We start from the raw sequence: 21,426 nt of genomic DNA, 5'->3' as shown, positions 1-21,426 counted from the left end.
GGTCGAAAAAAATGTCTCAAACATAGTCAGAAAATGATCAGAACTTATGATCAGAACTTACGATACAAGAGATACTAGGAATCAAAATATGCTTTCTTTTCCACTTTGTTGGTAAGCATACAATTGTAATTTGGTCACACAAGATAGTAAACATAAATCCAGCAAAATACCATGAACAACAAAGAATATCAAGTTAAAGAAAGTACAAAACATAGAATCATACTCGATTCATTTCCAAGTCATTCTATTGATCAGAACACAACCACAGTAATTATGAAACTGGTCCTAGATAATCACCCTCCAAGCTAACCAGTCCCCGAAACTCCCTTTCTTCTTCAAGCCACTTAGTCCCAAGAACAACACAACGAACCAATACATCTTTCACAATCTTAGAGCCCGTCTTTTCGTTCAAGAAAATGGGATTCTCTCCGGGGACATATCGGTAATCAGGCATTAAGTCCTTATATAGAAATATGTTTTCAACGGGGCCGCAGCTCATCAAAACTCCATTTCTCAGCACATGGTGAACAACCCCCTCTATGATCTCCCCCCTGAAAAGCTTTAAAGTGATGCAACTAAACACAACTGGATACACCACATCCCCGGAGCGCCTGACTTTTCCCTCTCCTATGCTTTCCACGGTAGTGATCGCAAGAAAGTACCCATGATCTTTGGTTGCCTTATTTGCAGCAAAGCCTTTGAGCAATCGGAGACTGATTGATTTTTTAAGCATCAATCCTTTTGCAACCAGGTTTGCAGGCGGGATTACTACATTCTAGGGCAATTCTACTTTGAGAAACATAGCTCTTAACTTCCGTAATTTAGATGAAGTTAAGTTTGAAGGGATTTAAAATAACTATTGCAAAGAGGCAGTGATCAAAAGATTCAAAACATATGAGATTAAAATGATTTGCATAAGTTCTCTACCTCTCAGAGGCTAAATATGTAATGTGGAATTTAGAAGAGTAGCTTCTATGGGGGGGGGGGGGGGGGGGGGGAGTGTGTGTTAAATGCTATTAAGTGTAGCATTTAATGACAAATACAGAGATTTCTCGTTCAATGCATATGTATAAAAGATAAAAGATTAACAGCAGAATTACCAATTTTTAACTTATAAACTTCTTGCTTTTCGAAAAATAAAAATTTATGAACTTCTTGTTTCCAAAGTGGAGAATGTGAGATCTTGCTAGTTCACATATGAAGTGACAGAATTCCACTAAATAAGAACGCAGTTCGATGTGTAACAACACATTACATCTATATTTAGTATTTCAAATACAAAAATATGACCTATAAGATAAGATCTCCAATGGAAATGAAAGAATAGAATACACAGCATGCCCGACCTCTATGAAGATGAAGCTGTTATTCCACGTGGGGATTCAATACCCTCCTGATCAATCTTTCGTCGTAAATACACAATATATATTTAAGAACTAAATTAAAGAATTGAAACTATAATATACTACAATATATATATCCACAATCACAATACTACTAAAGCAAATTGAATTAACAAAGTGATCACTGACTTGGTTGATTGAGAGAGGCTTGCGTATGCAGCGCAATGTCCTAAGACAGAATTTCGTCCCCACACAGGTGCTGTGGTTGATCGTAGACGACTGCCCTGCAGGATACAACTCTCGTTCCAAGGCGTGGCACCGTTGCCTTGAAACCTAGCGAACTTCACTTGTGTTTCTCTCGAGTGTTTATAAGAAGAGATGTCAGAAACGATTTTTTCTTGTTTTTCAATGAACCTTGAAATCAATTTGAATTTGATTTGAACAGTTACAACCGTTTTGGGATCAGTTTTTCCAAAACTGTTTTTGGATCAGATTTTCCAAAAATATTGTCTTTATCCGAATTTATAAAAGAAATGATTTTGTTGGAATTTTAATTTCGACCCAAGGCCCAAGGCCCTCTTTGATATATTGAATATATATATATTTCCAATATTTTCATTGCAAAGGTCTTGTTTCCCATTCAATGGGCCTCCACCTTCACTTTGTTTATTTAATATGTTGCTTGTGGAAACATATATAAAGAGATCAAAGTATGGCCTTATCTCCTATGTGGGATAAGGAAGCACTAGCTATTCCAATCGGTTCTAACAATACCCCACATTTTCTATTCAAACTCCGAGAATACCCCACATTTGAATAGAAAATAAGAACAAATAATAACATCTCTGTTGGTAACCCGAGAGAAAATAAGACTTGATAGGCATCAGGAGAGGTGTCTTTTGGACTTGAACCTTCCTTAGGGATTACTTGTCGGATTTACTTTGCGAGGTAGTGAAATGACTTCTTGAACTATTCGCGTTCATAGTAAACCAAGACAACAAGTGTCACACCTACCGAACCTAGCACATTTCGGTTCTTACGGTTGTGTTCATTTTGGTCCTGAACATATCCCGAATTCATGAGAGCTCTAGAGAATGTAGCCATGGAATTCTCATAGATGCGACCCACATCACTCTCATATAGGTGACACTAATTAAGAATATCCTGCCATATTCCTCCTAATCAAAGGATATTAGTGTCATTAAGAATATAGTATTCACCCTATACGTCGACAGGTAACACACGTTGTACATCAAAGGAATGAGTGAATAGTGTGTTCTAAACTCTTGAACCTTCTCAACCAGTTTGCCTATTGAACCTAGACCATGGGATCTCCAATCAACTAGGTTAGGTTTCCGCCGAGTTAGTCCATTGAATTGGCTTTAAACCCATTCCCCTCGATGTAGAAACAACTTGCTCCTTTGGTAGGCCTTTTGTCAAAGGATCTGCTATATTATCCTTGGACTTCACATAATCAATGGAAATTGTTCCATTATGGAGCAATTGTTTTATAGTATTATGTCTTCGCCGTATATGCCTTGACTTCCCATTGTAAATTTTATTTTTGGCTCTAGCTTCGGTAGCTTTATTATCACAATATACACATATTGCAGTCAAAGGCTTAGGCCACAATGGAATATCTTCTAGGAAATTTCAAAGCCATTCCGCTTCCTCTCCAGCCTTGTCTAACGCAATAAATTCTGATTCCATTGTTGATCGTGCAATGCACGTTTGCTTGGACGACCTCCATGACACGGCTCCACCTCCAAGTGTAAACACATATCCACTCGTGGATCTTGATCCGGTGCTATTGGAAATCCAATTAGCATCACTATATCCTTCTAACACGGCTGGATATTTATTATAATGTAGACCATAGTTTATGGTATGCTTTAAATACCTTAATAATCTAACTAAGGCATTCCAATGATCCTTTCCGGGATTACTTGTATATCGACTTAGTTTGCTAACCGAGAATGCAATATCCGGTCTAGTATTATTCATGATATACATTAAGCTCCCAATCACTTGAGAGTACCTTAATTGAGAAATTCCATCTCCTTCATTTTTAACCAGTCTAGTGTTGGGATCAAAAGGAGTAGTGATTGGTCTATCATCGAAGTGTCCAAATTTCTTTAACACCTTTTCCACATAGTGAGACTGAGTAAGGATATAACCATTATTACCTCTATGAATTTGAATTCCAAGTATTACATCCGCCTTACCCAAATCCTTCATGTCAAAGCATGAGCTCAAAAAACTCTTTGTGGAATTAATTACATCCTTGTTTGTACCCATGATGAGCATATCATCAACATACAAACAGATGATCACACATGAATTATTTCGATAGTTTTTCACATACACACATTTGTCACATTCATTTATTTTGAATCCATGTGACAATAGTGTATAATCAATTTTTTTGTGCCATTGTTTGGGTGCTTGTTTTAACCCATATAAAGACTTCACAAGTTTACAAACTTTGTGCTCTTGACCTTTAACCACAAAGCCTTCCGGTTGTTCCATATACACTTCTTCCTCTAGTTCACCATTTAAAAATGCAGTTTTTACATCCATTTGGTGTATTTCCAAATTAAATACAGACGCTATTGCAATTAGCATTCTAATGGAAGTAATTCGAGAAACAGGTGCATATGTATCAAAGAAATCTAACCCTTCCTTTTGACGGTATCCTTTGGCTACTAGGCGAGCCTTATATTTATCTATAGTACCATCGGGTTTTAATTTCTTCTTAAAAATCCATTTAAAACCAATTGGTTTACTTCCAGGAGGTAAGTCTACCAATTGCCATGTATTAATACATAATGGATTCCATCTCATTATTAATTGCTTCCTTCCAAAAAGGAGATTCCGGAGATGCCATAGCTTCCTTATAAGTTTGTGGTTCACCTTCGGTGATATAAGTAAGGAAATCAGGTCCAAAGTCTTTAGCAACTCTTGCCCTCTTACTTGCTCTTCTAGGTTCAATTGCTTCATCATCTTCATTTTGTTGAGCACTAGACGATGAGCCTTGTTCATTTTGTTGAACACTTGTAGATGAATTTTGATTTATATCACGTGCTCTTTTGTTTGTGTAGCTGATTCTTTCTTCCTTGTATGGGACAATATGTTCAAAGAACTCTGCATCATCACTCTCTATTATTGTATTGACATTTATGTCACTAATTTCAGATTTGAATACCAGAAAAAGATAGGCTGCACTATTCTTTGCATATCCAATAAATGCACAATCTATAGTTTTAGGTCCAAGTTTTGTTCTCTTTGGAAGAGGAACTCGAACTTTAGCAAGACAACCCCACACTTTCAGCTTTTTATATGAAGGTTTTCTCCCTTTCCAAACTTCATAAGGTGACTGATTTGTGTTCTTGTGAGGAACTCGATTCAATATTTCATTTGCAGCAAATAGACAATTACCCCACAAATTGTGTGGAACTCCAGAACTATTTAACATGGAATTGATCATTTCTCTAAAAATTCTATTTTTACGCTCTGCAACTCCATTTTGTTGTGGAGTGTAAGGTGCAGTCGTTTGATGAACAATTCCACGTGAAGAACAGAAATCCAAAAATGCATTGGATTCGTATTCTCCACCTCTATCAGATCTTATGATCTTAATTTTTCTGTCTAGTTGATTCTCTACTTCTGCCTTGTAGTTTTTAAACATATCCAAGGCTTCATCTTTGCTATATATTAAATATACATAGCAGTATTTGCTGCAATCATCTATAAAGGAAATGTAATAATTTTTCCCTCCACGAGATGGTGTTGCCTTGAAGTCACAAAGGTCAGTATGTATTAATCCCAATACTTCATTTGACCTTTCCACAGATTTGAAAGATTGTCTTTTAAATTTGGATTCTGTACAAACTTCACATTTGTGTGCAGCAACTTTATTAGGATTGCACTTTGGTATCAATCCTAAGTTTACCATTCTGTTTAAAGAGCGGTAATTCACATGCCCTAATGTAGCATGCCATAGATCAATAGACTCAAACAAGTAGGTAGAAGCATTAGTTATTTTATTCATAGTAGTAGTAATAGTAGAACAAGCATCAATAGGCTTAATGTTCAGTTTGAAGAGACCATTAGTGAGGTATCCCTTCCCTACATATTGTCCACCCTTAGTTATTACAACTTTGTCAGACTCAAAGACAAGCTTAAAGCCCTTAGAAACGAGAACAGGACCAGAGACAAGGTTTTTACGAATATCAGGTACGTGGAGCACATCAAGGAGGGCCAATTGATTTTCAGAAGTAAGTGAGAGTATCACTTTGCCCTTCCCCTTCACAGCAGATGTGGAAGCATTCCCCATATACAGATTTTCGCCATTAGTCTCTTGGTAAGTAGTGAACAGATTTCTATCTGCACAAATGTGCCTTGTTGCACCAGTATCCATCCACCAGTCATTTGTATCACCCACCAAATTAATTTCTGAAACCATACCAATAAATTCAGTAGCAACAGCAACATTTGCATGGTTATTATTACCTTGGTTTCCAGCAGCATTGTGTTCTTTCTTGTGGCGACACACTTGTGCCTTCTGGCCTGGTTTTCCACACACCCAGCAACCTCCTTTAGGTTTGAAACGTTTTCCCTTTGGAGCAATGGGGGCTGCCTTGCCTTTGGCTTTGCCTTTGTTTTTCTTTTGAAAGTTGGGGTTGGACTTCGAGTTGTCTCCTTCAATAATATTGGCCTGGGCCTCCATAGATGAGACATCATTCTTCTCATTCACTCGGTTGCCCTCTTCCACTCGAAGCTTTAAAACCAGTTTCTCCACCGACATATCTTCAGTCATATGCTTCAATTGTTGTTTGAAGTCCTTCCAGGATGGAGGAAGCTTTTCAAAATACCATGAACAACAAAGAATATCAAGTTAAAGAAAGTACAAAACATAGAATCATACTCGATTCATTTCCAAGTCATTCTATTGATCAGAACACAACCACAGTAATTATGAAACTGGTCCTAGATAATCACCCTCCAAGCTAACCAGTCCCCAAAACTCCCTTTCTTCTTCAAGCCACTTAGTCCCAAGAACAACACAACGAACCAATACATCTTTCACAATCTTAGAGCCCGTCTTTTCGTTCAAGAAAATGGGATTCTCTCCGGGGACATATCGGTAATCAGGCATTAAGTCCTTATATAGAAATATGTTTTCAACGGGGCCGCAGCTCATCAAAACTCCATTTCTCAGCACATGGTGAACAACCCCCTCTATGATCTCCCCCCTGAAAAGCTTTAAAGTGATGCAACTAAACACAACTGGATACACCACATCCCCGGAGCGCCTGACTTTTCCCTCTCCTATGCTTTCCACGGTAGTGATCGCAAGAAAGTACCCATGATCTTTGGTTGCCTTATTTGCAGCAAAGCCTTTGAGCAATCGGAGACTGATTGATTTTTTAAGCATCAATCCTTTTGCAACCAGGTTTGCAGGCGGGATTACTACATTCTAGGGCAATTCTACTTTGAGAAACATAGCTCTTAACTTCCGTAATTTAGATGAAGTTAAGTTTGAAGGGATTTAAAATAACTATTGCAAAGAGGCAGTGATCAAAAGATTCAAAACATATGAGATTAAAATGATTTGCATAAGTTCTCTACCTCTCAGAGGCTAAATATGTAATGTGGAATTTAGAAGAGTAGCTTCTATGGGGGGGGGGGGGGGGAGTGTGTGTTAAATGCTATTAAGTGTAGCATTTAATGACAAATACAGAGATTTCTCGTTCAATGCATATGTATAAAAGATAAAAGATTAACAGCAGAATTACCAATTTTTACTTTATAAACTTCTTGCTTTTCGAAAAATAAAAATTTATGAACTTCTTGTTTCCAAAGTGGAGAATGTGAGATCTTGCTAGTTCACATATGAAGTGACAGAATTCCACTAAATAAGAACGCAGTTCGTTGTGTAACAACACATTACATCTATATTTAGTATTTCAAATACAAAAATATGACCTATAAGATAAGATCTCCAATGGAAATGAAAGAATAGAATACACAGCATGCCCGACCTCTCGGCAAGTATTGTTAGATCCACTCTTACCCTCTGCAGTACTTCATGAAGATGAAGCTGTTATTCCACGTGGGGATTCAATACCCTCCTGATCAATCTTTCGTCGCAAATACACAATATATATTTAAGAACTAAATTAAAGAATTGAAACTATAATATACTACAATATATATATCCACAATCACAATACTACTAAAGCAAATTGAATTAACAAAGTGATCACTGACTTGGTTGATTGAGAGAGGCTTGCGTATGCAGCGCAATGTCCTAAGACAGAATTTCGTCCCCACACAGGTGCTGTGGTTGATCGTAGACGACTGCCCTGCAGGATACAACTCTCGTTCCAAGGCGTGGCACCGTTGCCTTGAAACCTAGCGAACTTCACTTGTGTTTCTCTCGAGTGTTTATAAGAAGAGATGTCAGAAACGATTTTTTCTTGTTTTTCAATGAACCTTGAAATCAATTTGAATTTGATTTGAACAGTTACAACCGTTTTGGGATCAGTTTTTCCAAAACTGTTTTTGGATCAGATTTTCCAAAAATATTGTCTTGATCCGAATTTATAAAAGAAATGATTTTGTTGGAATTTTAATTTAGACCCAAGGCCCTCTTTGATATATTGAATATATATATATTTCCAATATTTTCATTGCAAAGGTCTTGTTTCCCATTCAATGGGCCTCCACCTTCACTTTGTTTATTTAGTATGTTGCTTGTGGAAACATATATAAAGAGATCAAAGTATGGCCTTATCTCCTATGTGGGATAAGGAAGCACTAGCTATTCCATTCAGTTCTAACAAAGCTGCAGTATCTCTATCGGCAAGTGAAATTGCCGGCGGCTAGCTCTGTCAACTTATTACCTTGGTGTCATCGGCAGTTAGCCTCCTTCAAAGCAGGTGGTGTATTTGTGAAAGGGAAAATGCAGGATTAAGAAGAGAAATATCATTACATAAAGAGCTACTAGCTACCAGAATCTGTTCGCACCAATTGGACGAGTAAATTTCCACCTGAGGAGAAAAAGATTATGGTATAGCTTATGTGCCTCTTGAGAACAGAAAAAGGGAGGGAAAAAAATACTTGCATGTAATTTGAACATTTACATCAATAGTCATACATTCTGCAGTCCCACGTCATAAAATGCTAATATATATTTCCACAGAATACTAGGAGACAAAACAATCAAGGAACTTTTGCAAAATCGATGAACCAGTTTCTATGGAAGCGTAATACAAAATAAAGGCCACAATAAGCTCAGAAGCAAGAATGAGTTCTATGCTACAATGCTAGAAACAAACATCCAGTCTGTATAAAGGACCAATCAATCATGTAACCAACTGTATATGTAACAGCAAACTCAATTAAGCAGAGGGATACCATTAGTCATGAATAAGGAAGAACAGAAGTCATTGACACCATATTAACATAACAATTGCAGACTGTCAAGGCCAACAAGATAACTTAAAGTAGTAATTCAACACAAAATACAGCCACCAACAGCCAGCTTGGTTAAACTAGGTTCGAAAAATGGAAGCATCCTTCCAGGTCACAGAAGTAGAAGGGAATCACACTAAGAAACTGGTCCTAGATAATCAGCATGTAAGCCAACCAATGCCTGAAATTCCCTTTCTGCCTCAAGCCACTTAGCTCCAATGACAATGAAACGCAGCGTGACACCTTTTTCAATCTTAGACATCTTGTCATTCAAGAAGATAGGATTCTCCCCTGGAACATAGTTGTAATCGGGCATTTTCGAAGAAGAGAGATATACATTCTCAATGGGACCGCATCTCAATATAACTCCCTGCTTCAGCACCTTGTGCACTACTCCCTCTAAGATCTCTCCTCTGAAAAGCTTAAAGGAGATGGCGCTAAAGGTGACTGGAAAAAGCACATCCCCAGTATGCTGCCTGACTTTTCCCTCTCCTATTTTCTCCACAGTTGTGAGAGCAAGAAGGTATCCGAGATCCTTTGTGGCCTTTCTCTTAGAAAAATCATCCAGCAGCCGGATAACAATTGCTTTTTGGAGCATCAATCCCTTCGCATCCAAGCTTTCAGCAGCGATTACAACATTCCACTGCAACTCAGTTTTGAGAAACATTTTTTTTTGTTTACCTGTCAGAAAATAAAGAATGAAGCAGCAACCAATTGTGCATTAGTTCAGGGATCAAAATTCTTCTCAAACAGTGTACTTGCTTGCCCAGTGTAGGCCAAATCATTCACATAGATCAAGAGCCGAAACCAGATTGTTCACGGAGATAAATAACCACTTTAACATCCTCCTATGCTAACCCTTTTACTTAATTTACAATTTAGATTTACAGAGTAGGCAGCAGAACAGTTTAGTTACTGTTACCAAAAACTAAGTTGTCCTATGAGTCTTTCTAGCTTAAATAGAGGAAAGGCAGCAATACATATCCAAACTCTGTGTAAAGAGAGAGTAAACAATAAGTTTTGACACATATGCAAACATGAACAAGAACTATTAACCCCATCAAGAAACCAGGGTATCCACAACTCAATACAGCTAACTATTTAATGACAGGACTTCAAAAATCCCCTGAATGAATCTTCAAAAGAATACCTCCTCCATAAAAAGAGCTGGTCTCCCTCACTAATCACTATTTGTCCCTTCATAGCATAGAAACAACAAAATGGAATCTGTAACAGCCTAGACCATAATCCCCAATTTCCCATGGCAAACATGATCTTACAATCCCATTTCTAACGTAATATAAGTTCGGACACCACAAATAGCCGCTCTATTTCTTTAATTCTCCACAAGCCTCTCAATTTCTGTGGAAATGCTACTCTTTCGTCAGTCGAACGTCCCCATTACCAACCACAGAAACCCATTCTCCAATAATAAGCAAATTTCACTAACTCGACTCTAAAAACAGACGAAATTCGGAAACCACAATACAACATATAGCTGTCCTATTTCTTCAAATTCCCTTCAAGCCTCTCAACTTCCATGAGTAAAAGACTCAATCTTTGCTCAGCTAGACACACAGCCCATTGTACCTAACAACAGAAACCCCATTTCTTCAAATTCCCATCAATCCCCTCCATTTACATGAGAAAAGAATCAATCTTTACTCTTCCACAAACACAAGAATCCAAGAACCAATCTTTGGTCAGTATGACACAGCCCCATCTTAACCAACAACAGAAACCCAAATTACTCAAGCAAATTTCATTGGGATTCTAATAACAAACCACAAATTCACAAACCCAAATCAAATTTCTCAACCTATATTAAACCAAACCAACCAAACAACGAAGTAGAGAAGCAAAACATATGAAAGATTAGGGTATGCAGAAAAAGGTGTAACCTTTTCAGAAAAGCAAGCTTAGACTGAGAGAGAGCGGAGGAGAGTCGCAGGCTTGACCCGGTGGAGCTGATGGAGAAGCTCCAATTGACTCACTGAGTCGAGGTGGCTTGGTCCTCCCTCTAGCTGCGTAACGCTCACTGGGTTAGTGGCACCGTGAGGAAAGAGACGACCATTTTGTTTGGTTTTTAATGGGTTTTGGTTCTTATGTGACTTGGCTCGAATTCCAATGAAACTATTTACACGGACGGGAGGGAGAGACAGGTACAGATAGAGCGAAGTAGAGGATTCGAGATAAGATTAAAATTACTCCCTCAATTTTTCTTTCAATATTACTCATTCTTTTTTCGAGACATTTTTGTATCGATACATTAGTGATAGATCACTCTCGAAATAATAATAGACCGAAACCTTATAATATGCGATCAAGAGCTTTCTTTCTATTTCACAATTTATAAAATTAGCTCTCTTTCGTATTTAATTAATCATTTTTAGGTTATGTAAACACAGTTTTAAAATAGTTTTTTTTTTTTTTTTTCTTTCCCCTAATCCGAGAATGTAAGATTATCTTTGTTGTGTGGTCATTGCATATATACGTTGCCATACTTTACGGATAGTCGTAAACCCCTACAAAATGTTAGCCAAAAGAAAATAGGGAGTAATCCACTGGTATGGGAGGCACACTAGACCTTTTTTATGCGTGTTTAATGGACCAAGATTTTCAGGCAATGGTTAACTCTTCATTAATATGGAAAAATTATTCAATTGACATAGTGGACCATTTTACTCACACTAGCACCAATTTGAATATACACCTTGCACTCTTGCAGCACTAGTAACAGATTCCATAAGACAATCCAACCGATATGTGAGGCAAAGGCAGCATATAACCCAATTACTAATATAGCTCTTCTACAAATATGTCAATAAACTATGTGCAACAAATGAATTTCGAAAACTCTTGTCCACAACACACAGAATTTAGATGTCACGTCTCATTATCACTTGATTAAAGGTAGACTGAATTCATATTCCTAACATTTAAATTTACAGAAGCCTTCATTTGGTTTGAATAGTTACAAGTCTGATTCATGAGGACCACAAACAGGGCCGAGTGAATCACCAACTATACTAACAACCATCACAAACTCCTTCCTCATCTCTCTACTCTTCTCTATCCATCTAGCCTGAAGCACCCTGAACCGAACCACAACTTCTTTGTCTATCTTTGCAAGGTCATCCCTCAAGAAGAATGGATTCATCCCATCGACATAGTGGTAATTTGGCATTTTTCGAGCTGACAGAAAAGCATAGTTAAGAGGTCCACATCTAATGATCACCCCAAGGTTATGCACATGACGAACGACTCCCTCCAAAATCTCCCCCTGGCACGGTATGAACGTGCGACAGCTAAAAGCTACAGGGAACAACATCTTTCTTGAGTCGTCTGAAATCTGTCCTTTTCCTATCATCTTCAAGGCAGTGACTTTAAGGAAGTAGCCATGATCCTTGCTGGCCTTCTCTCTTAACAAGTCCTCCAAAAGCTGTGTTGTTATAACGGATCTTGAAGTAACCGCACTGTCTTTGTCTAGCTTTTCAGCAAGGACAACTACACCCCTAACCAGTTCCACTTCAGAAAACATGTCCAGATCTACTTCACAAGATACCAAAGAAAACAAGATTATAACCAAAGTTTAGCCAAATCCATCAACCAGCTCAGAAAACAAAAGCACCAATCAGCTCAACTCTTCTGTGAACTTCTCCATACTTCCATGTTAGCCAGACAAGATACAATTAGTTATGATTTACTTGGGACAACCATATTTGAAATCTGCATATACAAACACATGTATATATTTAACGTTAACAGTTAAATAAAAGGCTTTTACAGTTTTATAAGCAACAAAAAGGAGCATCCCTCCCTAACAACCAACCATGAAGCTGCAACCGCAATAAAAACATGCTAGATAACAACGCAATGTGCAATTAGAAATTAAAATTTTCAAATCAACCAAATAAGTCTGGGAAAAGGAATTTGGAAGGGAACACCTGTGACCTTCCCATGGTATCAAAAGTCAACTCACAAATTGGGAAAATGATACATATCACACTTGAGAATTATACGATATGAAAAAAGTGTGGTGCTTCCACAGCCATATACTGTATTTATCATACTTATTACCAATCATTCAATATCACACCTTTGTTTGCAAAACAGACCAACTCACAAGGAAGCACACAAGGCTTCTCTGGGCTCTAATCTGACCCTTAAAGAACACATCTACATCAATTCGTAGAATGCATCTCTTCCTCGTTGGCAATGCTAATCAATAGTCGAACATGTAACCACTCAGTTTGTTTGCTTTCATTTCTTTAATCCCTTTCATTTGTTTAAACAATACCAGTTATAATTATATTTGGAATTTCAATTCTACATGAGTAGGACAATAGAAACCAAATTCCTCTGGGCATCCTTACTATACAGACAACCGAATAACATTTGTCATCTATATATGTTATCTCTAATCAAGCTAAGCTTCAATATACTCTACAAGTTCATCATCTCTCATATCTTACATGTGTGTATATGAGATATGAGAAATGATGAATTTGATGATACACTGATGAAGCATAGTTGAAACAAAGCATTATTCAAGAATTAAAGTCATTTTACTCAAAACCCATCATCAAAGAGCTTAAAACTACTTGAAAGCATCTGACTTTAAACTTAAGGAAGCAAAATTTCAAGGATGTATGATACAACTGAAACTGAAATCTGATAAACTTAGACTCTGCGAATTATAAGAAAGAGGGGTCAAGAGAAAGAACCTGGTTACAATTGGAGGGAAACCCAGGAGAGAAAACCTACTGGGGCTCTGAGAGAGAGAGAGATCCACAAGGAACTGAGGAGAATGAGGTGGTGGGTTGCGCAATATGCACAGTGCTCAAGCAATTTGGATGAGAGAGAGAGAGAGAGAGAGAGAGAACGCAGTACCGGTTGGGGAAGTTTAGACTGTTTAGTTTCCTTTTCAAGCTGCGAATTATATTTAGGATTTATATTTAGAGAAAATATCATAAACGATCACTGAGTTATGACATATTCGACACTTAACTCACTGTATTTTTAACATATCACTTAACTTATTCACTTTTACATTCATCTTTCACTTAACTCACTGTCGTTAATTTTACCATTAAAAGTCATTAAAATTGAGGGTATATTTGTCTAAACATTAAAAAAATGCATTTCTAACTTTACAGAACAATTTTTTTTTTCAAATTATATTTAAATTAAAATAAAATCTTTTTTTATTAGAAATTTCAGAAATTAAAAAAAATGAAAAAAACTAATAAATTTAGAATTTTTTTAAGTTAAAAATGTATGTTTAAGCGTTTTGACAGATATACCCTCAATTTTAATGGTTTCTAACGGTAGAATTAACGGGAGTGAGTTAAGTGAAAGACGGATATAAAAGTGAGTGAGTTAAGTGATATTTTTTAAAATACAGTGAGTTAAGTGTCGAATGAGTCATAACTCAGTGACTATTTGTGATTTTTTACCTTATTTTTATTTATTTTTTAAAGGTTTAGGATTTGGTTTTTTTTTTTTAAGAAAGAAAATAAATTATATGCCAAAATCTCTGAGGCAACCAGAGTTTACAGTGCCAAATAACAAAGCTTTTGAAGCCTCTATTGGAACCCTATTGGTCCAAGAAGCATTAACAAAGGTATTGTGGCCTAAGTTTGCTACTGCATCTGCTACAAAGTTTGTTTCTCTCAAAATATGCTTGAAAGAGATGAAATGGAAATAAGTAGCAATCCTCTCTATGTCTGCAATGATTTTGATCAATCTCCAAGATGGGGCAATTACTCCTAAAAATCTATGACAAGCTTTGAATCGCCTTCCACTTCTATCTTCCTCTAGCCTTTTTCTTTTGCACAAGCGAGGCTATTACGCAGGCGGTGACTTCCGCAACTGGAACTGTTGTCTTGCCAACATGCTAAGTAGCTGCTATGAGAGGTCTTCCGTAGGAGTCCATGATTACAAAACCTCCTGCAGCAGAGTCCTTACATATTGAACCATTAAAATTAATTTTAAGATGGTCATTATTAGGAGCCTGCCATCTGATTAAGTTTGAATGGGAAGATGGCAACGCAATATTACTAGTTACTTCAGAGTGGTTTTCAGTGTTTCTAGTTGCAGCAGCAGCAGCTGCAACAACAGAAACTGGACTAGCATTTGAATTCCAAAAGATGACATCGTTTCTAGCTTTCCATGTTTGCCAACAAATGGTAATGATTTTTTCAAACAACTCACCATGGAAAGGTTGAAGTAAGAAAAGTTCCTTAAACACTTTAAGGTAGCCTTCTTCTCAGTTGACTGGGGGGGTTTATGCCAGCAAGATTCCAGACTTCTTTAGGGAAGTTAGAGTAACCAAAAAGGTGGTTAGCAGTTTCAGCAGGAATTACAACATTCCAGTTCAACTCTTGTATGAGATACATCTTTCTGTTTTTCTACCTGTCGTGAAGCAAAGAATGAAACAAAAACCAACTGTACATTAATTAGTTTTGATCCCCAGATACTTCTCAAACAGTGCTTTTCCCAATCTAGTTTTACATATTTGTCATAAGGAAATCAATGTTCTCTGCATGCTTGATCATAAACAGAGCGGATGCAGGTACATAGTCTGTTGGGCTCAAGCCCCACAGTGTTTTTTTTTTTTTTTTCCTTTATTAAGAAGTTAAGAAGTTCAAGCCCCACCAAACAATGCAACATTCATTTAGAACTAAAATTCTCAAATCAATTGAAAATAAGTCTTACAAATAAAATATTCCAAGCAAAATTGAGCTCAATGCTCAAAAGTCAACTCACAAAACATGATATATATCATACACTAGAATGTGTTGTGCTTCTAGATCCATACACTGATTCTTCCCCGATTTTGGTCTAATTCATCCAGTGATCATACTGTATTACCATTTATTGAATGCTGCTCCTTTGCTTGCAACGTGCATATCAGTTCACAAGGAAGCACAAGTCCTTTGTATGCTCTATTCTGACCCTGAAGAGATGCATCTCTTCCTCTTTGGCACTGCTAGTCGAACAAGAAATGATTCAGTTTGATTGCTATCATTACTTCAATCTCCTTCTAGTAGATAAGTAGTTGTTTTTTTCTTTCTTTTTTTTTCTAAAAATTCAAAAAAAAGAAGGTAAAAAGTAACAATGGTTGTCCTTCACGGTCCAAATGACTTGTAAACCGATAAATTAAAGTATGGGATGTAATAAAAACTTAGGCTGGTCCAGTTCTTTTTCTAGTAGTGTCAAGGTTATTTGATTTTACTGATACTACATCGTTGTCCAAGATATCTTTACTTAGTGTTCTAGATTTTTTAGGTCTCTAAGCAGTAACTTGATTCTGACGGGTTTAATATGGGTGATTTAATGCATATTGCATGCCCTTTTCTACTTATTTAACTTTGTTAAAAAAAAAAAAAATATTGAATTTCTGTTTAATTTTTTGGTGTAGCATGGCAATCAAACGATATATATCCCTTAAGCTTGCTATGGTATAGCATTTTTGGTGAAGATCACCTGCTATAGCAACCGGTCCTCATTCTAGAGGATCTTGTCTATGACGCCTTTGAGCGGAAAAGAAGATTACCAATGTTTAGATTTGGACTTGTTTTGTTCGAGAATTATTCTACGCACCGACGGTGCAAGTGACCCGACAGTTAATATACAATCTCAGTCATTCGTTTAATCCAGCCGTTCATGTGACACTAACCTCCACACTAACGCCGTTAAGAATTGAAACCCAAAAAAAATGCTGGTTATCATGGTAGAAACAGAGATGGGTAAATATTCAATTTTTTTAATTAAACTAGGGTGAAATCGAAATCTGGGAGGAGCAAACTGGAAAAGTCGGGCATGGAGGTCACGCCAAAGAAGTCGTATAGCCTCCGCCGATATAACGGCGGATTCTGCTCTCCAGCCAAAGCCAAAGCCGCCACCAGACCCGTCTTCTTTGGCGCGCGGGAGGTCGGACTCATGGCCTCTGTTTTCCTCTCTGCGTCCTCGTTTTGGTCTCCTCGAGGCTCAGCTTTCTCATGATTCTAGAATAATTGGTTTTATAGAGTTGAATCGGTAATTGGGTCTGGTATTGAAGCAGAGGGTAATAGGATCTGGTCTGGCGGATTGATACATCAAGTGATGGAGAAGAGGTTTCAGATCGGCCTGAGTTTCCCTTCTTTTTTTTTTTTAATTACTAGTTTATCGCTTTAGAGGTTGAAGCCGCTGCTCCAGAGCTCCCTCAATTCTCCGCCGTCACCTAGAGTAAAAGCAGAGAAGCTTGAAAACCATGGCTTACGCAGCGATGAAACCCACCAAGCCTGGTCTCGAGGAGACACAGGAGCAGATCCAGAAGATCAGGATCACTCTCTCTTCCAAGAACGTCAAGAACATCGAGAAAGGTCCTTACTTTCCCATGTTCCTCTATTCAATTTCTGCTTAATTCATTATCATTTGTTATATATTGCTTATACCATCGTTTTTTCTTGTAAATTTGTATTGAAAATGGACTATAATGTTAGTAAAAGACCCATTTCATAGTTATATTGAATACTCTATTCGGGTGTTGTAATGTATATATTGAAGTAAGACTTGTGTAGGGATTCAGTAACTTGTGTTTGTTATATTCGAATTGCGTTCGTGTCAATCAATGTTATGGTTTTAATGAACTTGATAAGCATGATACTTGATCAATTACTAATTTTTCTTATATTGGACATGGTCGAACTGAGGTTTCTGCAAATTATTGAAGCATTTTTTGGATGATTCTGCGCATTAGTTGTGTTGATTATGAAGTTTTGTTTGTTTGAGTACTAGTTTTTAGCCTGTTGTTCTGATATCTGTTCTGTTTGATAGTTTGTGCTGATTTGGTTCGCGGTGCCAAGGACAAGAGCCTGAGCAAGGGACCAGTGAGGATGCCTACCAAGGTTCTGCACATTACCACCAGGAAGTCACCCTGTGGAGAAGGTATGTTTCGGTGAACAGAGCTTTAGGCTGCGTTTGGGGGGGCTTTTTCGCTCCCCTTACTATCGAGGAGCATTACGAGTGGCTCAAGGACTATTCTCACTTTCGGCACCTCATTCAATCCCATCTTAATCCCAATTCTTCTGTAAGCATCAGTACTTAATTTCTACTATATCATCTATCTTGATTTCAATTGGTTAGTGTAATTCTCACAGAGCAACATGTAGTGACAGACTTACGGGGCAGTTTTTTATTCTGGGTTTCTTCAATCATATACGTAAGATTGATAAACATAAATATTGGGGTGTATCACTGCTTGTATGTACATGCAATGTTTGTTTTCTAGCTTACTAACAGGAAATTAGATCTTAGTATCGGGTGTAATTATAGGTTAATTGATTGTTTAGTTAGTTAAACTGGGTTAAATTAAAGCCATCCATATGAATCATAATGATTACATGGCGTTGTGATCGTATTGAGTTTCTATTATGCAAATCTTGTATGGAAATTTTTCTGCTGTATCTGCTATTGTTAATGTTTTGTTGTTTTGAATTGCGTTTACTGATGTGCATTCTGTTAAACTTGTCGAATGGTTGGATAAGGCAGTGGTGATAAGATGGCTATTATAATGCAGATCTTGGAGCTGGGTTGTGGAAATTCACATTTGAGTGAGGAATTATATGAAGACATTAGCTATTGAAATAACATGCTTTGATCTATCTGCTGTTGCAGTGGAGAACATGTAGAAGAAGTTACTGTCCAAAGGTCTTAAGGGTATGTTGATGATATTCCTCTAAAGTACCACAAAATCTGTCAAAATTTTAGTCTTTATATGGTTTTAATTGTAAAGATGCATGCCTTGAGCTGAGAATTTGGTTCTGCAAAAACCCAAGTTGTATAATGTGACCTATTTGTCTGGTTGTTTGCTGGGTTCTGATGCTTTGTTTGATTGGACAATCCTGTTGGTTTTCATGTGATTAGCTATGGTGTGAATTTTGATGTGCCTCTGTTTAATCATGTAAGGTTAATGCCCACGAAATTAATTTTAGGATTTTTCTTACCATCGTTCTCGTAATGGTGATTATAGTCCTGACAAATTTAAATTGTAGTTTGGTGGTTTGCTGATTTTTGGTTATTCAGGCTGTTTTCTTTTTTTTCCGTAATTTATTTGCAGAAAAGCCCAAATTGTAAAATGTGGCCTATTTTGGTTGCTGTTTGCTGGCTTGTGTTGCTTTGGTTGATTGGACAAATCAAATTGGTTGTAATGTGATTAGCTATCCCATCTTGCCCCGTCATGTTTATTGGATTCTGTAGTTTGGTACTCATGTTTACATGGATTTGTACTCTTTCTTGCTTTTTCATTTTAGTAAGTTGAGGACCACTTGTAGTGATGTTTATGATTTGTGGTCATAAACATGATAGTCTTGAATTTAAAAGAAAGAGCATATCTGCTGCTTTGCCTACTTGATTTGTTTGGAACACAATAATAGTCGATTAGGATTGAATGCAATAATCACTGAAATGCATATAGAAAGAACATATCTACTGCTTTGCTTACTTGATTTCTCAATCAACTAACTTTTTTTTCCCTTTCTTTCTAACACGGCTCTTGCTGGAAACTATGTCAACATTGGGGTGTTTGAGCTATATGGAGATAGAGCACTTTCTGATGCACTTGATATTGCACTAAAGTTGGCATTATCAGTTCCTTTGGCTGATATATTGGTGTGCATGTGATAAATAAACTTAAGATATTCATAGTGGAGTGAAGTATTCAATAGGAATGTTCTGTTTTTTAGGGCCGTGAGATTCTAATCGTCCATCTTGTCATTCTAAATAGTGTAGAAAAAACAGCAGCTTCTCTTGGTTGGATCTTGATGTCGGACCTTGTCATCAGAAATGAAGATATACTACCTAGCCGTCAGCTCAGATGCCACGTAAATCTATTGTTTGCAGACAAATGGAATTTGGAAATAGGGACAGACTGGAGGAAGCATTTGATTCTACCATCAAAAGATACAAACCGAGAGTGATCAGAGCTCTTCAAAATCAGGACAATACTTTGTGTATTATCAATTCAGTTGATTGGATTGGATTCCTCAATTTAAAGCCATCATGGTCAAATTGATTGAAAGATTTTATTGTGATTACTTGATGCGAATTAGAAACCAATTGTTATTAATGTTATTTTTAAAATTGTTCAATATTAATCATATAATCACCTATCATGACGACGGTTGACCAATTCGATCGGATTCGAAAATGTGGTGAAATTAGCTAAATTTTTTACCACACTCATAATTTACTGTAATAATCTCATCCAAATGTCGGTTTTTCCATTTTCTTTGAATTGATAGGGGTTGCTCTTTGGAGTGTATGATATATAAATATAAGTTTATAAGAGTAACTAAGTTTGACCTAGTTGATCGAATTTGAAACGAGAACCAAATTAGCTGGATTTTTTACAACCACCATAAAACATTACAATCTATCCATCGAGCGGTTGGTTTCTCTAAATTCAATTTTTCACTTCATGGTTGCTTTAGAATGAACCTCAACAATTTAAATGCAATGTACAAGTCATACAACTTTAGGAGACAAATTGATATAAGCCAACGTGTTTGTAATTAAAATTGAAATTTTTATCTTATGTACACTCACATCCATCGATGGGATATTTACAGACGTGATGTGAAAAAATAAGCACGTTTCTAGGTCGTCAAGCCATCGGTCAACCAAGAAGACATACAAGTGACGGCGGTTGACCAAATCGATCGTATTCGAAAATTTGGTGAAATTGGCTAATTTTTTTACCACACACATAATTTATTGTAATAATCTCATCCAACGGTCGGTTTTTCCATTTTCTTTGAATTGATAGGGGTTGCTCTTTGGAGTGTATGACATAAATATAGGTTTATAAGAGTAACTAAGTTTGACCTAGCTGATCGAATTCGAAACGAGAACCAAATTAGCTAGATTTTTTACAACCACCATAAAACATTACAATCTCTCCATCGAGCGGTTGGTTTCTCTAAATTCAATTTTTCACTTCATGGTTGATTTAGAATGAACCTCAACAATTTAAATGCAATGTACAAGTCATACAACTTTAGGAGGCAAATTAATATAGGCCAACGTCTTTGCAATTAAAATTGAAATTTTTATCTTATGTACAAGCACATCCATCGATGAGATATTTACAGACGTGATGTGAAAAAATAAGCACGTTTCGAGGTCGTCAAGCCATCGGTCAACCAAGAAGACATACAAGTGACGGCGGTTGACCAAATCGTTCGTATTCGAAAATTTGGTGAAATTGGCTAAATTTTTTACCACACACATAATTTATTGTAATAATCTCATCCAACGGTCGGTTTTTCCATTTTCTTTGAATTGATAGGGGTTGCCCTTTGGAGTGTATGATATATAAATATAGGTTTATAAGAGTAACTAAGTTTGACCTACAAAACATTCCAATATTTTCATCCAACGGTTGGTTTCGCCAAATTCACTTTTAGAAGGTCAAGATCACTTTATATGTAATATACAAATTAGACAGCGCTAGTAGGCACATCAGTATTTCTTGTGATCCGCCAACTCGAAATTAAATTTTTTTGTTTTCAACCCTTAACAGATATACGCCATATGAAAAAACTGGCATGGTTCGTGG

General features: G+C 36.9%; 3 protein-coding genes and 2 pseudogenes across 8 annotated transcripts; 1 reads left to right on the top strand and 4 right to left on the bottom strand.

Moving 5' to 3' along the window:
* Window positions 1-271: 271 nt before the first annotated feature.
* Window positions 272-802, bottom strand: LOC133708550 (DNA-directed RNA polymerase V subunit 7-like; annotated as a pseudogene).
* Window positions 803-6,318: 5,516 nt separating this feature from the next.
* LOC133708551 (DNA-directed RNA polymerase V subunit 7-like) lies at window positions 6,319-6,849 on the bottom strand (annotated as a pseudogene).
* A 1,896-nt stretch (window positions 6,850-8,745) lies between these two features.
* LOC133712602 (DNA-directed RNA polymerase V subunit 7-like) lies at window positions 8,746-10,946 on the bottom strand. Its single transcript, XM_062138709.1, has 2 exons — window positions 10,724-10,946; window positions 8,746-9,503 (listed from the first exon to the last, which is right to left on the bottom strand). The coding sequence occupies exon 2, from the start codon at window positions 9,487-9,489 to the stop codon at window positions 8,959-8,961; it is 531 nt and encodes a 176-aa protein (XP_061994693.1). The 5' UTR covers window positions 9,490-9,503; window positions 10,724-10,946; the 3' UTR covers window positions 8,746-8,958.
* A 779-nt stretch (window positions 10,947-11,725) lies between these two features.
* LOC133709664 (DNA-directed RNA polymerase subunit 7-like protein) lies at window positions 11,726-13,735 on the bottom strand. Of its 2 annotated transcripts, none has more exons than XM_062135474.1 (2): window positions 13,550-13,735; window positions 11,726-12,551 (listed from the first exon to the last, which is right to left on the bottom strand). In XM_062135474.1, the coding sequence occupies exon 2, from the start codon at window positions 12,361-12,363 to the stop codon at window positions 11,797-11,799; it is 567 nt and encodes a 188-aa protein (XP_061991458.1). In that variant the 5' UTR covers window positions 12,364-12,551; window positions 13,550-13,735; the 3' UTR covers window positions 11,726-11,796. The 2 variants fall into 2 exon arrangements, with proteins under 2 accessions (XP_061991458.1, XP_061991459.1); XM_062135475.1 differs by having other exon boundaries at window positions 11,726-12,371.
* Window positions 13,736-16,608: 2,873 nt separating this feature from the next.
* On the top strand, window positions 16,609-19,903 carry LOC133712652 (small ribosomal subunit protein uS10y-like). 5 transcript variants are annotated; one of them, XR_009847527.1, is made up of 4 exons: window positions 16,610-17,191; window positions 17,646-17,898; window positions 18,388-18,527; window positions 19,599-19,903. XR_009847527.1 is itself a non-coding variant. In XM_062138764.1 (3 exons), the coding sequence occupies exons 1-3, from the start codon at window positions 17,080-17,082 to the stop codon at window positions 18,451-18,453; spliced, it is 249 nt and encodes an 82-aa protein (XP_061994748.1). In that variant the 5' UTR covers window positions 16,614-17,079; the 3' UTR covers window positions 18,454-19,903. The 5 variants fall into 5 exon arrangements, 1 of the variants encoding a protein (XP_061994748.1); XR_009847525.1 differs by having other exon boundaries at window positions 16,611-17,191; window positions 19,594-19,903; XR_009847526.1 differs by having other exon boundaries at window positions 16,609-17,191; window positions 18,360-19,903.
* The last annotated feature ends 1,523 nt before the right edge of the window (window positions 19,904-21,426 follow it).

The sequence above is a fragment of the Rosa rugosa genome, chromosome 5 (assembly GCF_958449725.1).
Source record: "Rosa rugosa chromosome 5, drRosRugo1.1, whole genome shotgun sequence".
In the NCBI taxonomy this organism is placed as follows: Eukaryota; Viridiplantae; Streptophyta; class Magnoliopsida; order Rosales; family Rosaceae; genus Rosa; species Rosa rugosa.
Note: the sequence above shows the minus strand (reverse complement) of the source record. Positions and strands in the feature narration are given on the sequence as shown.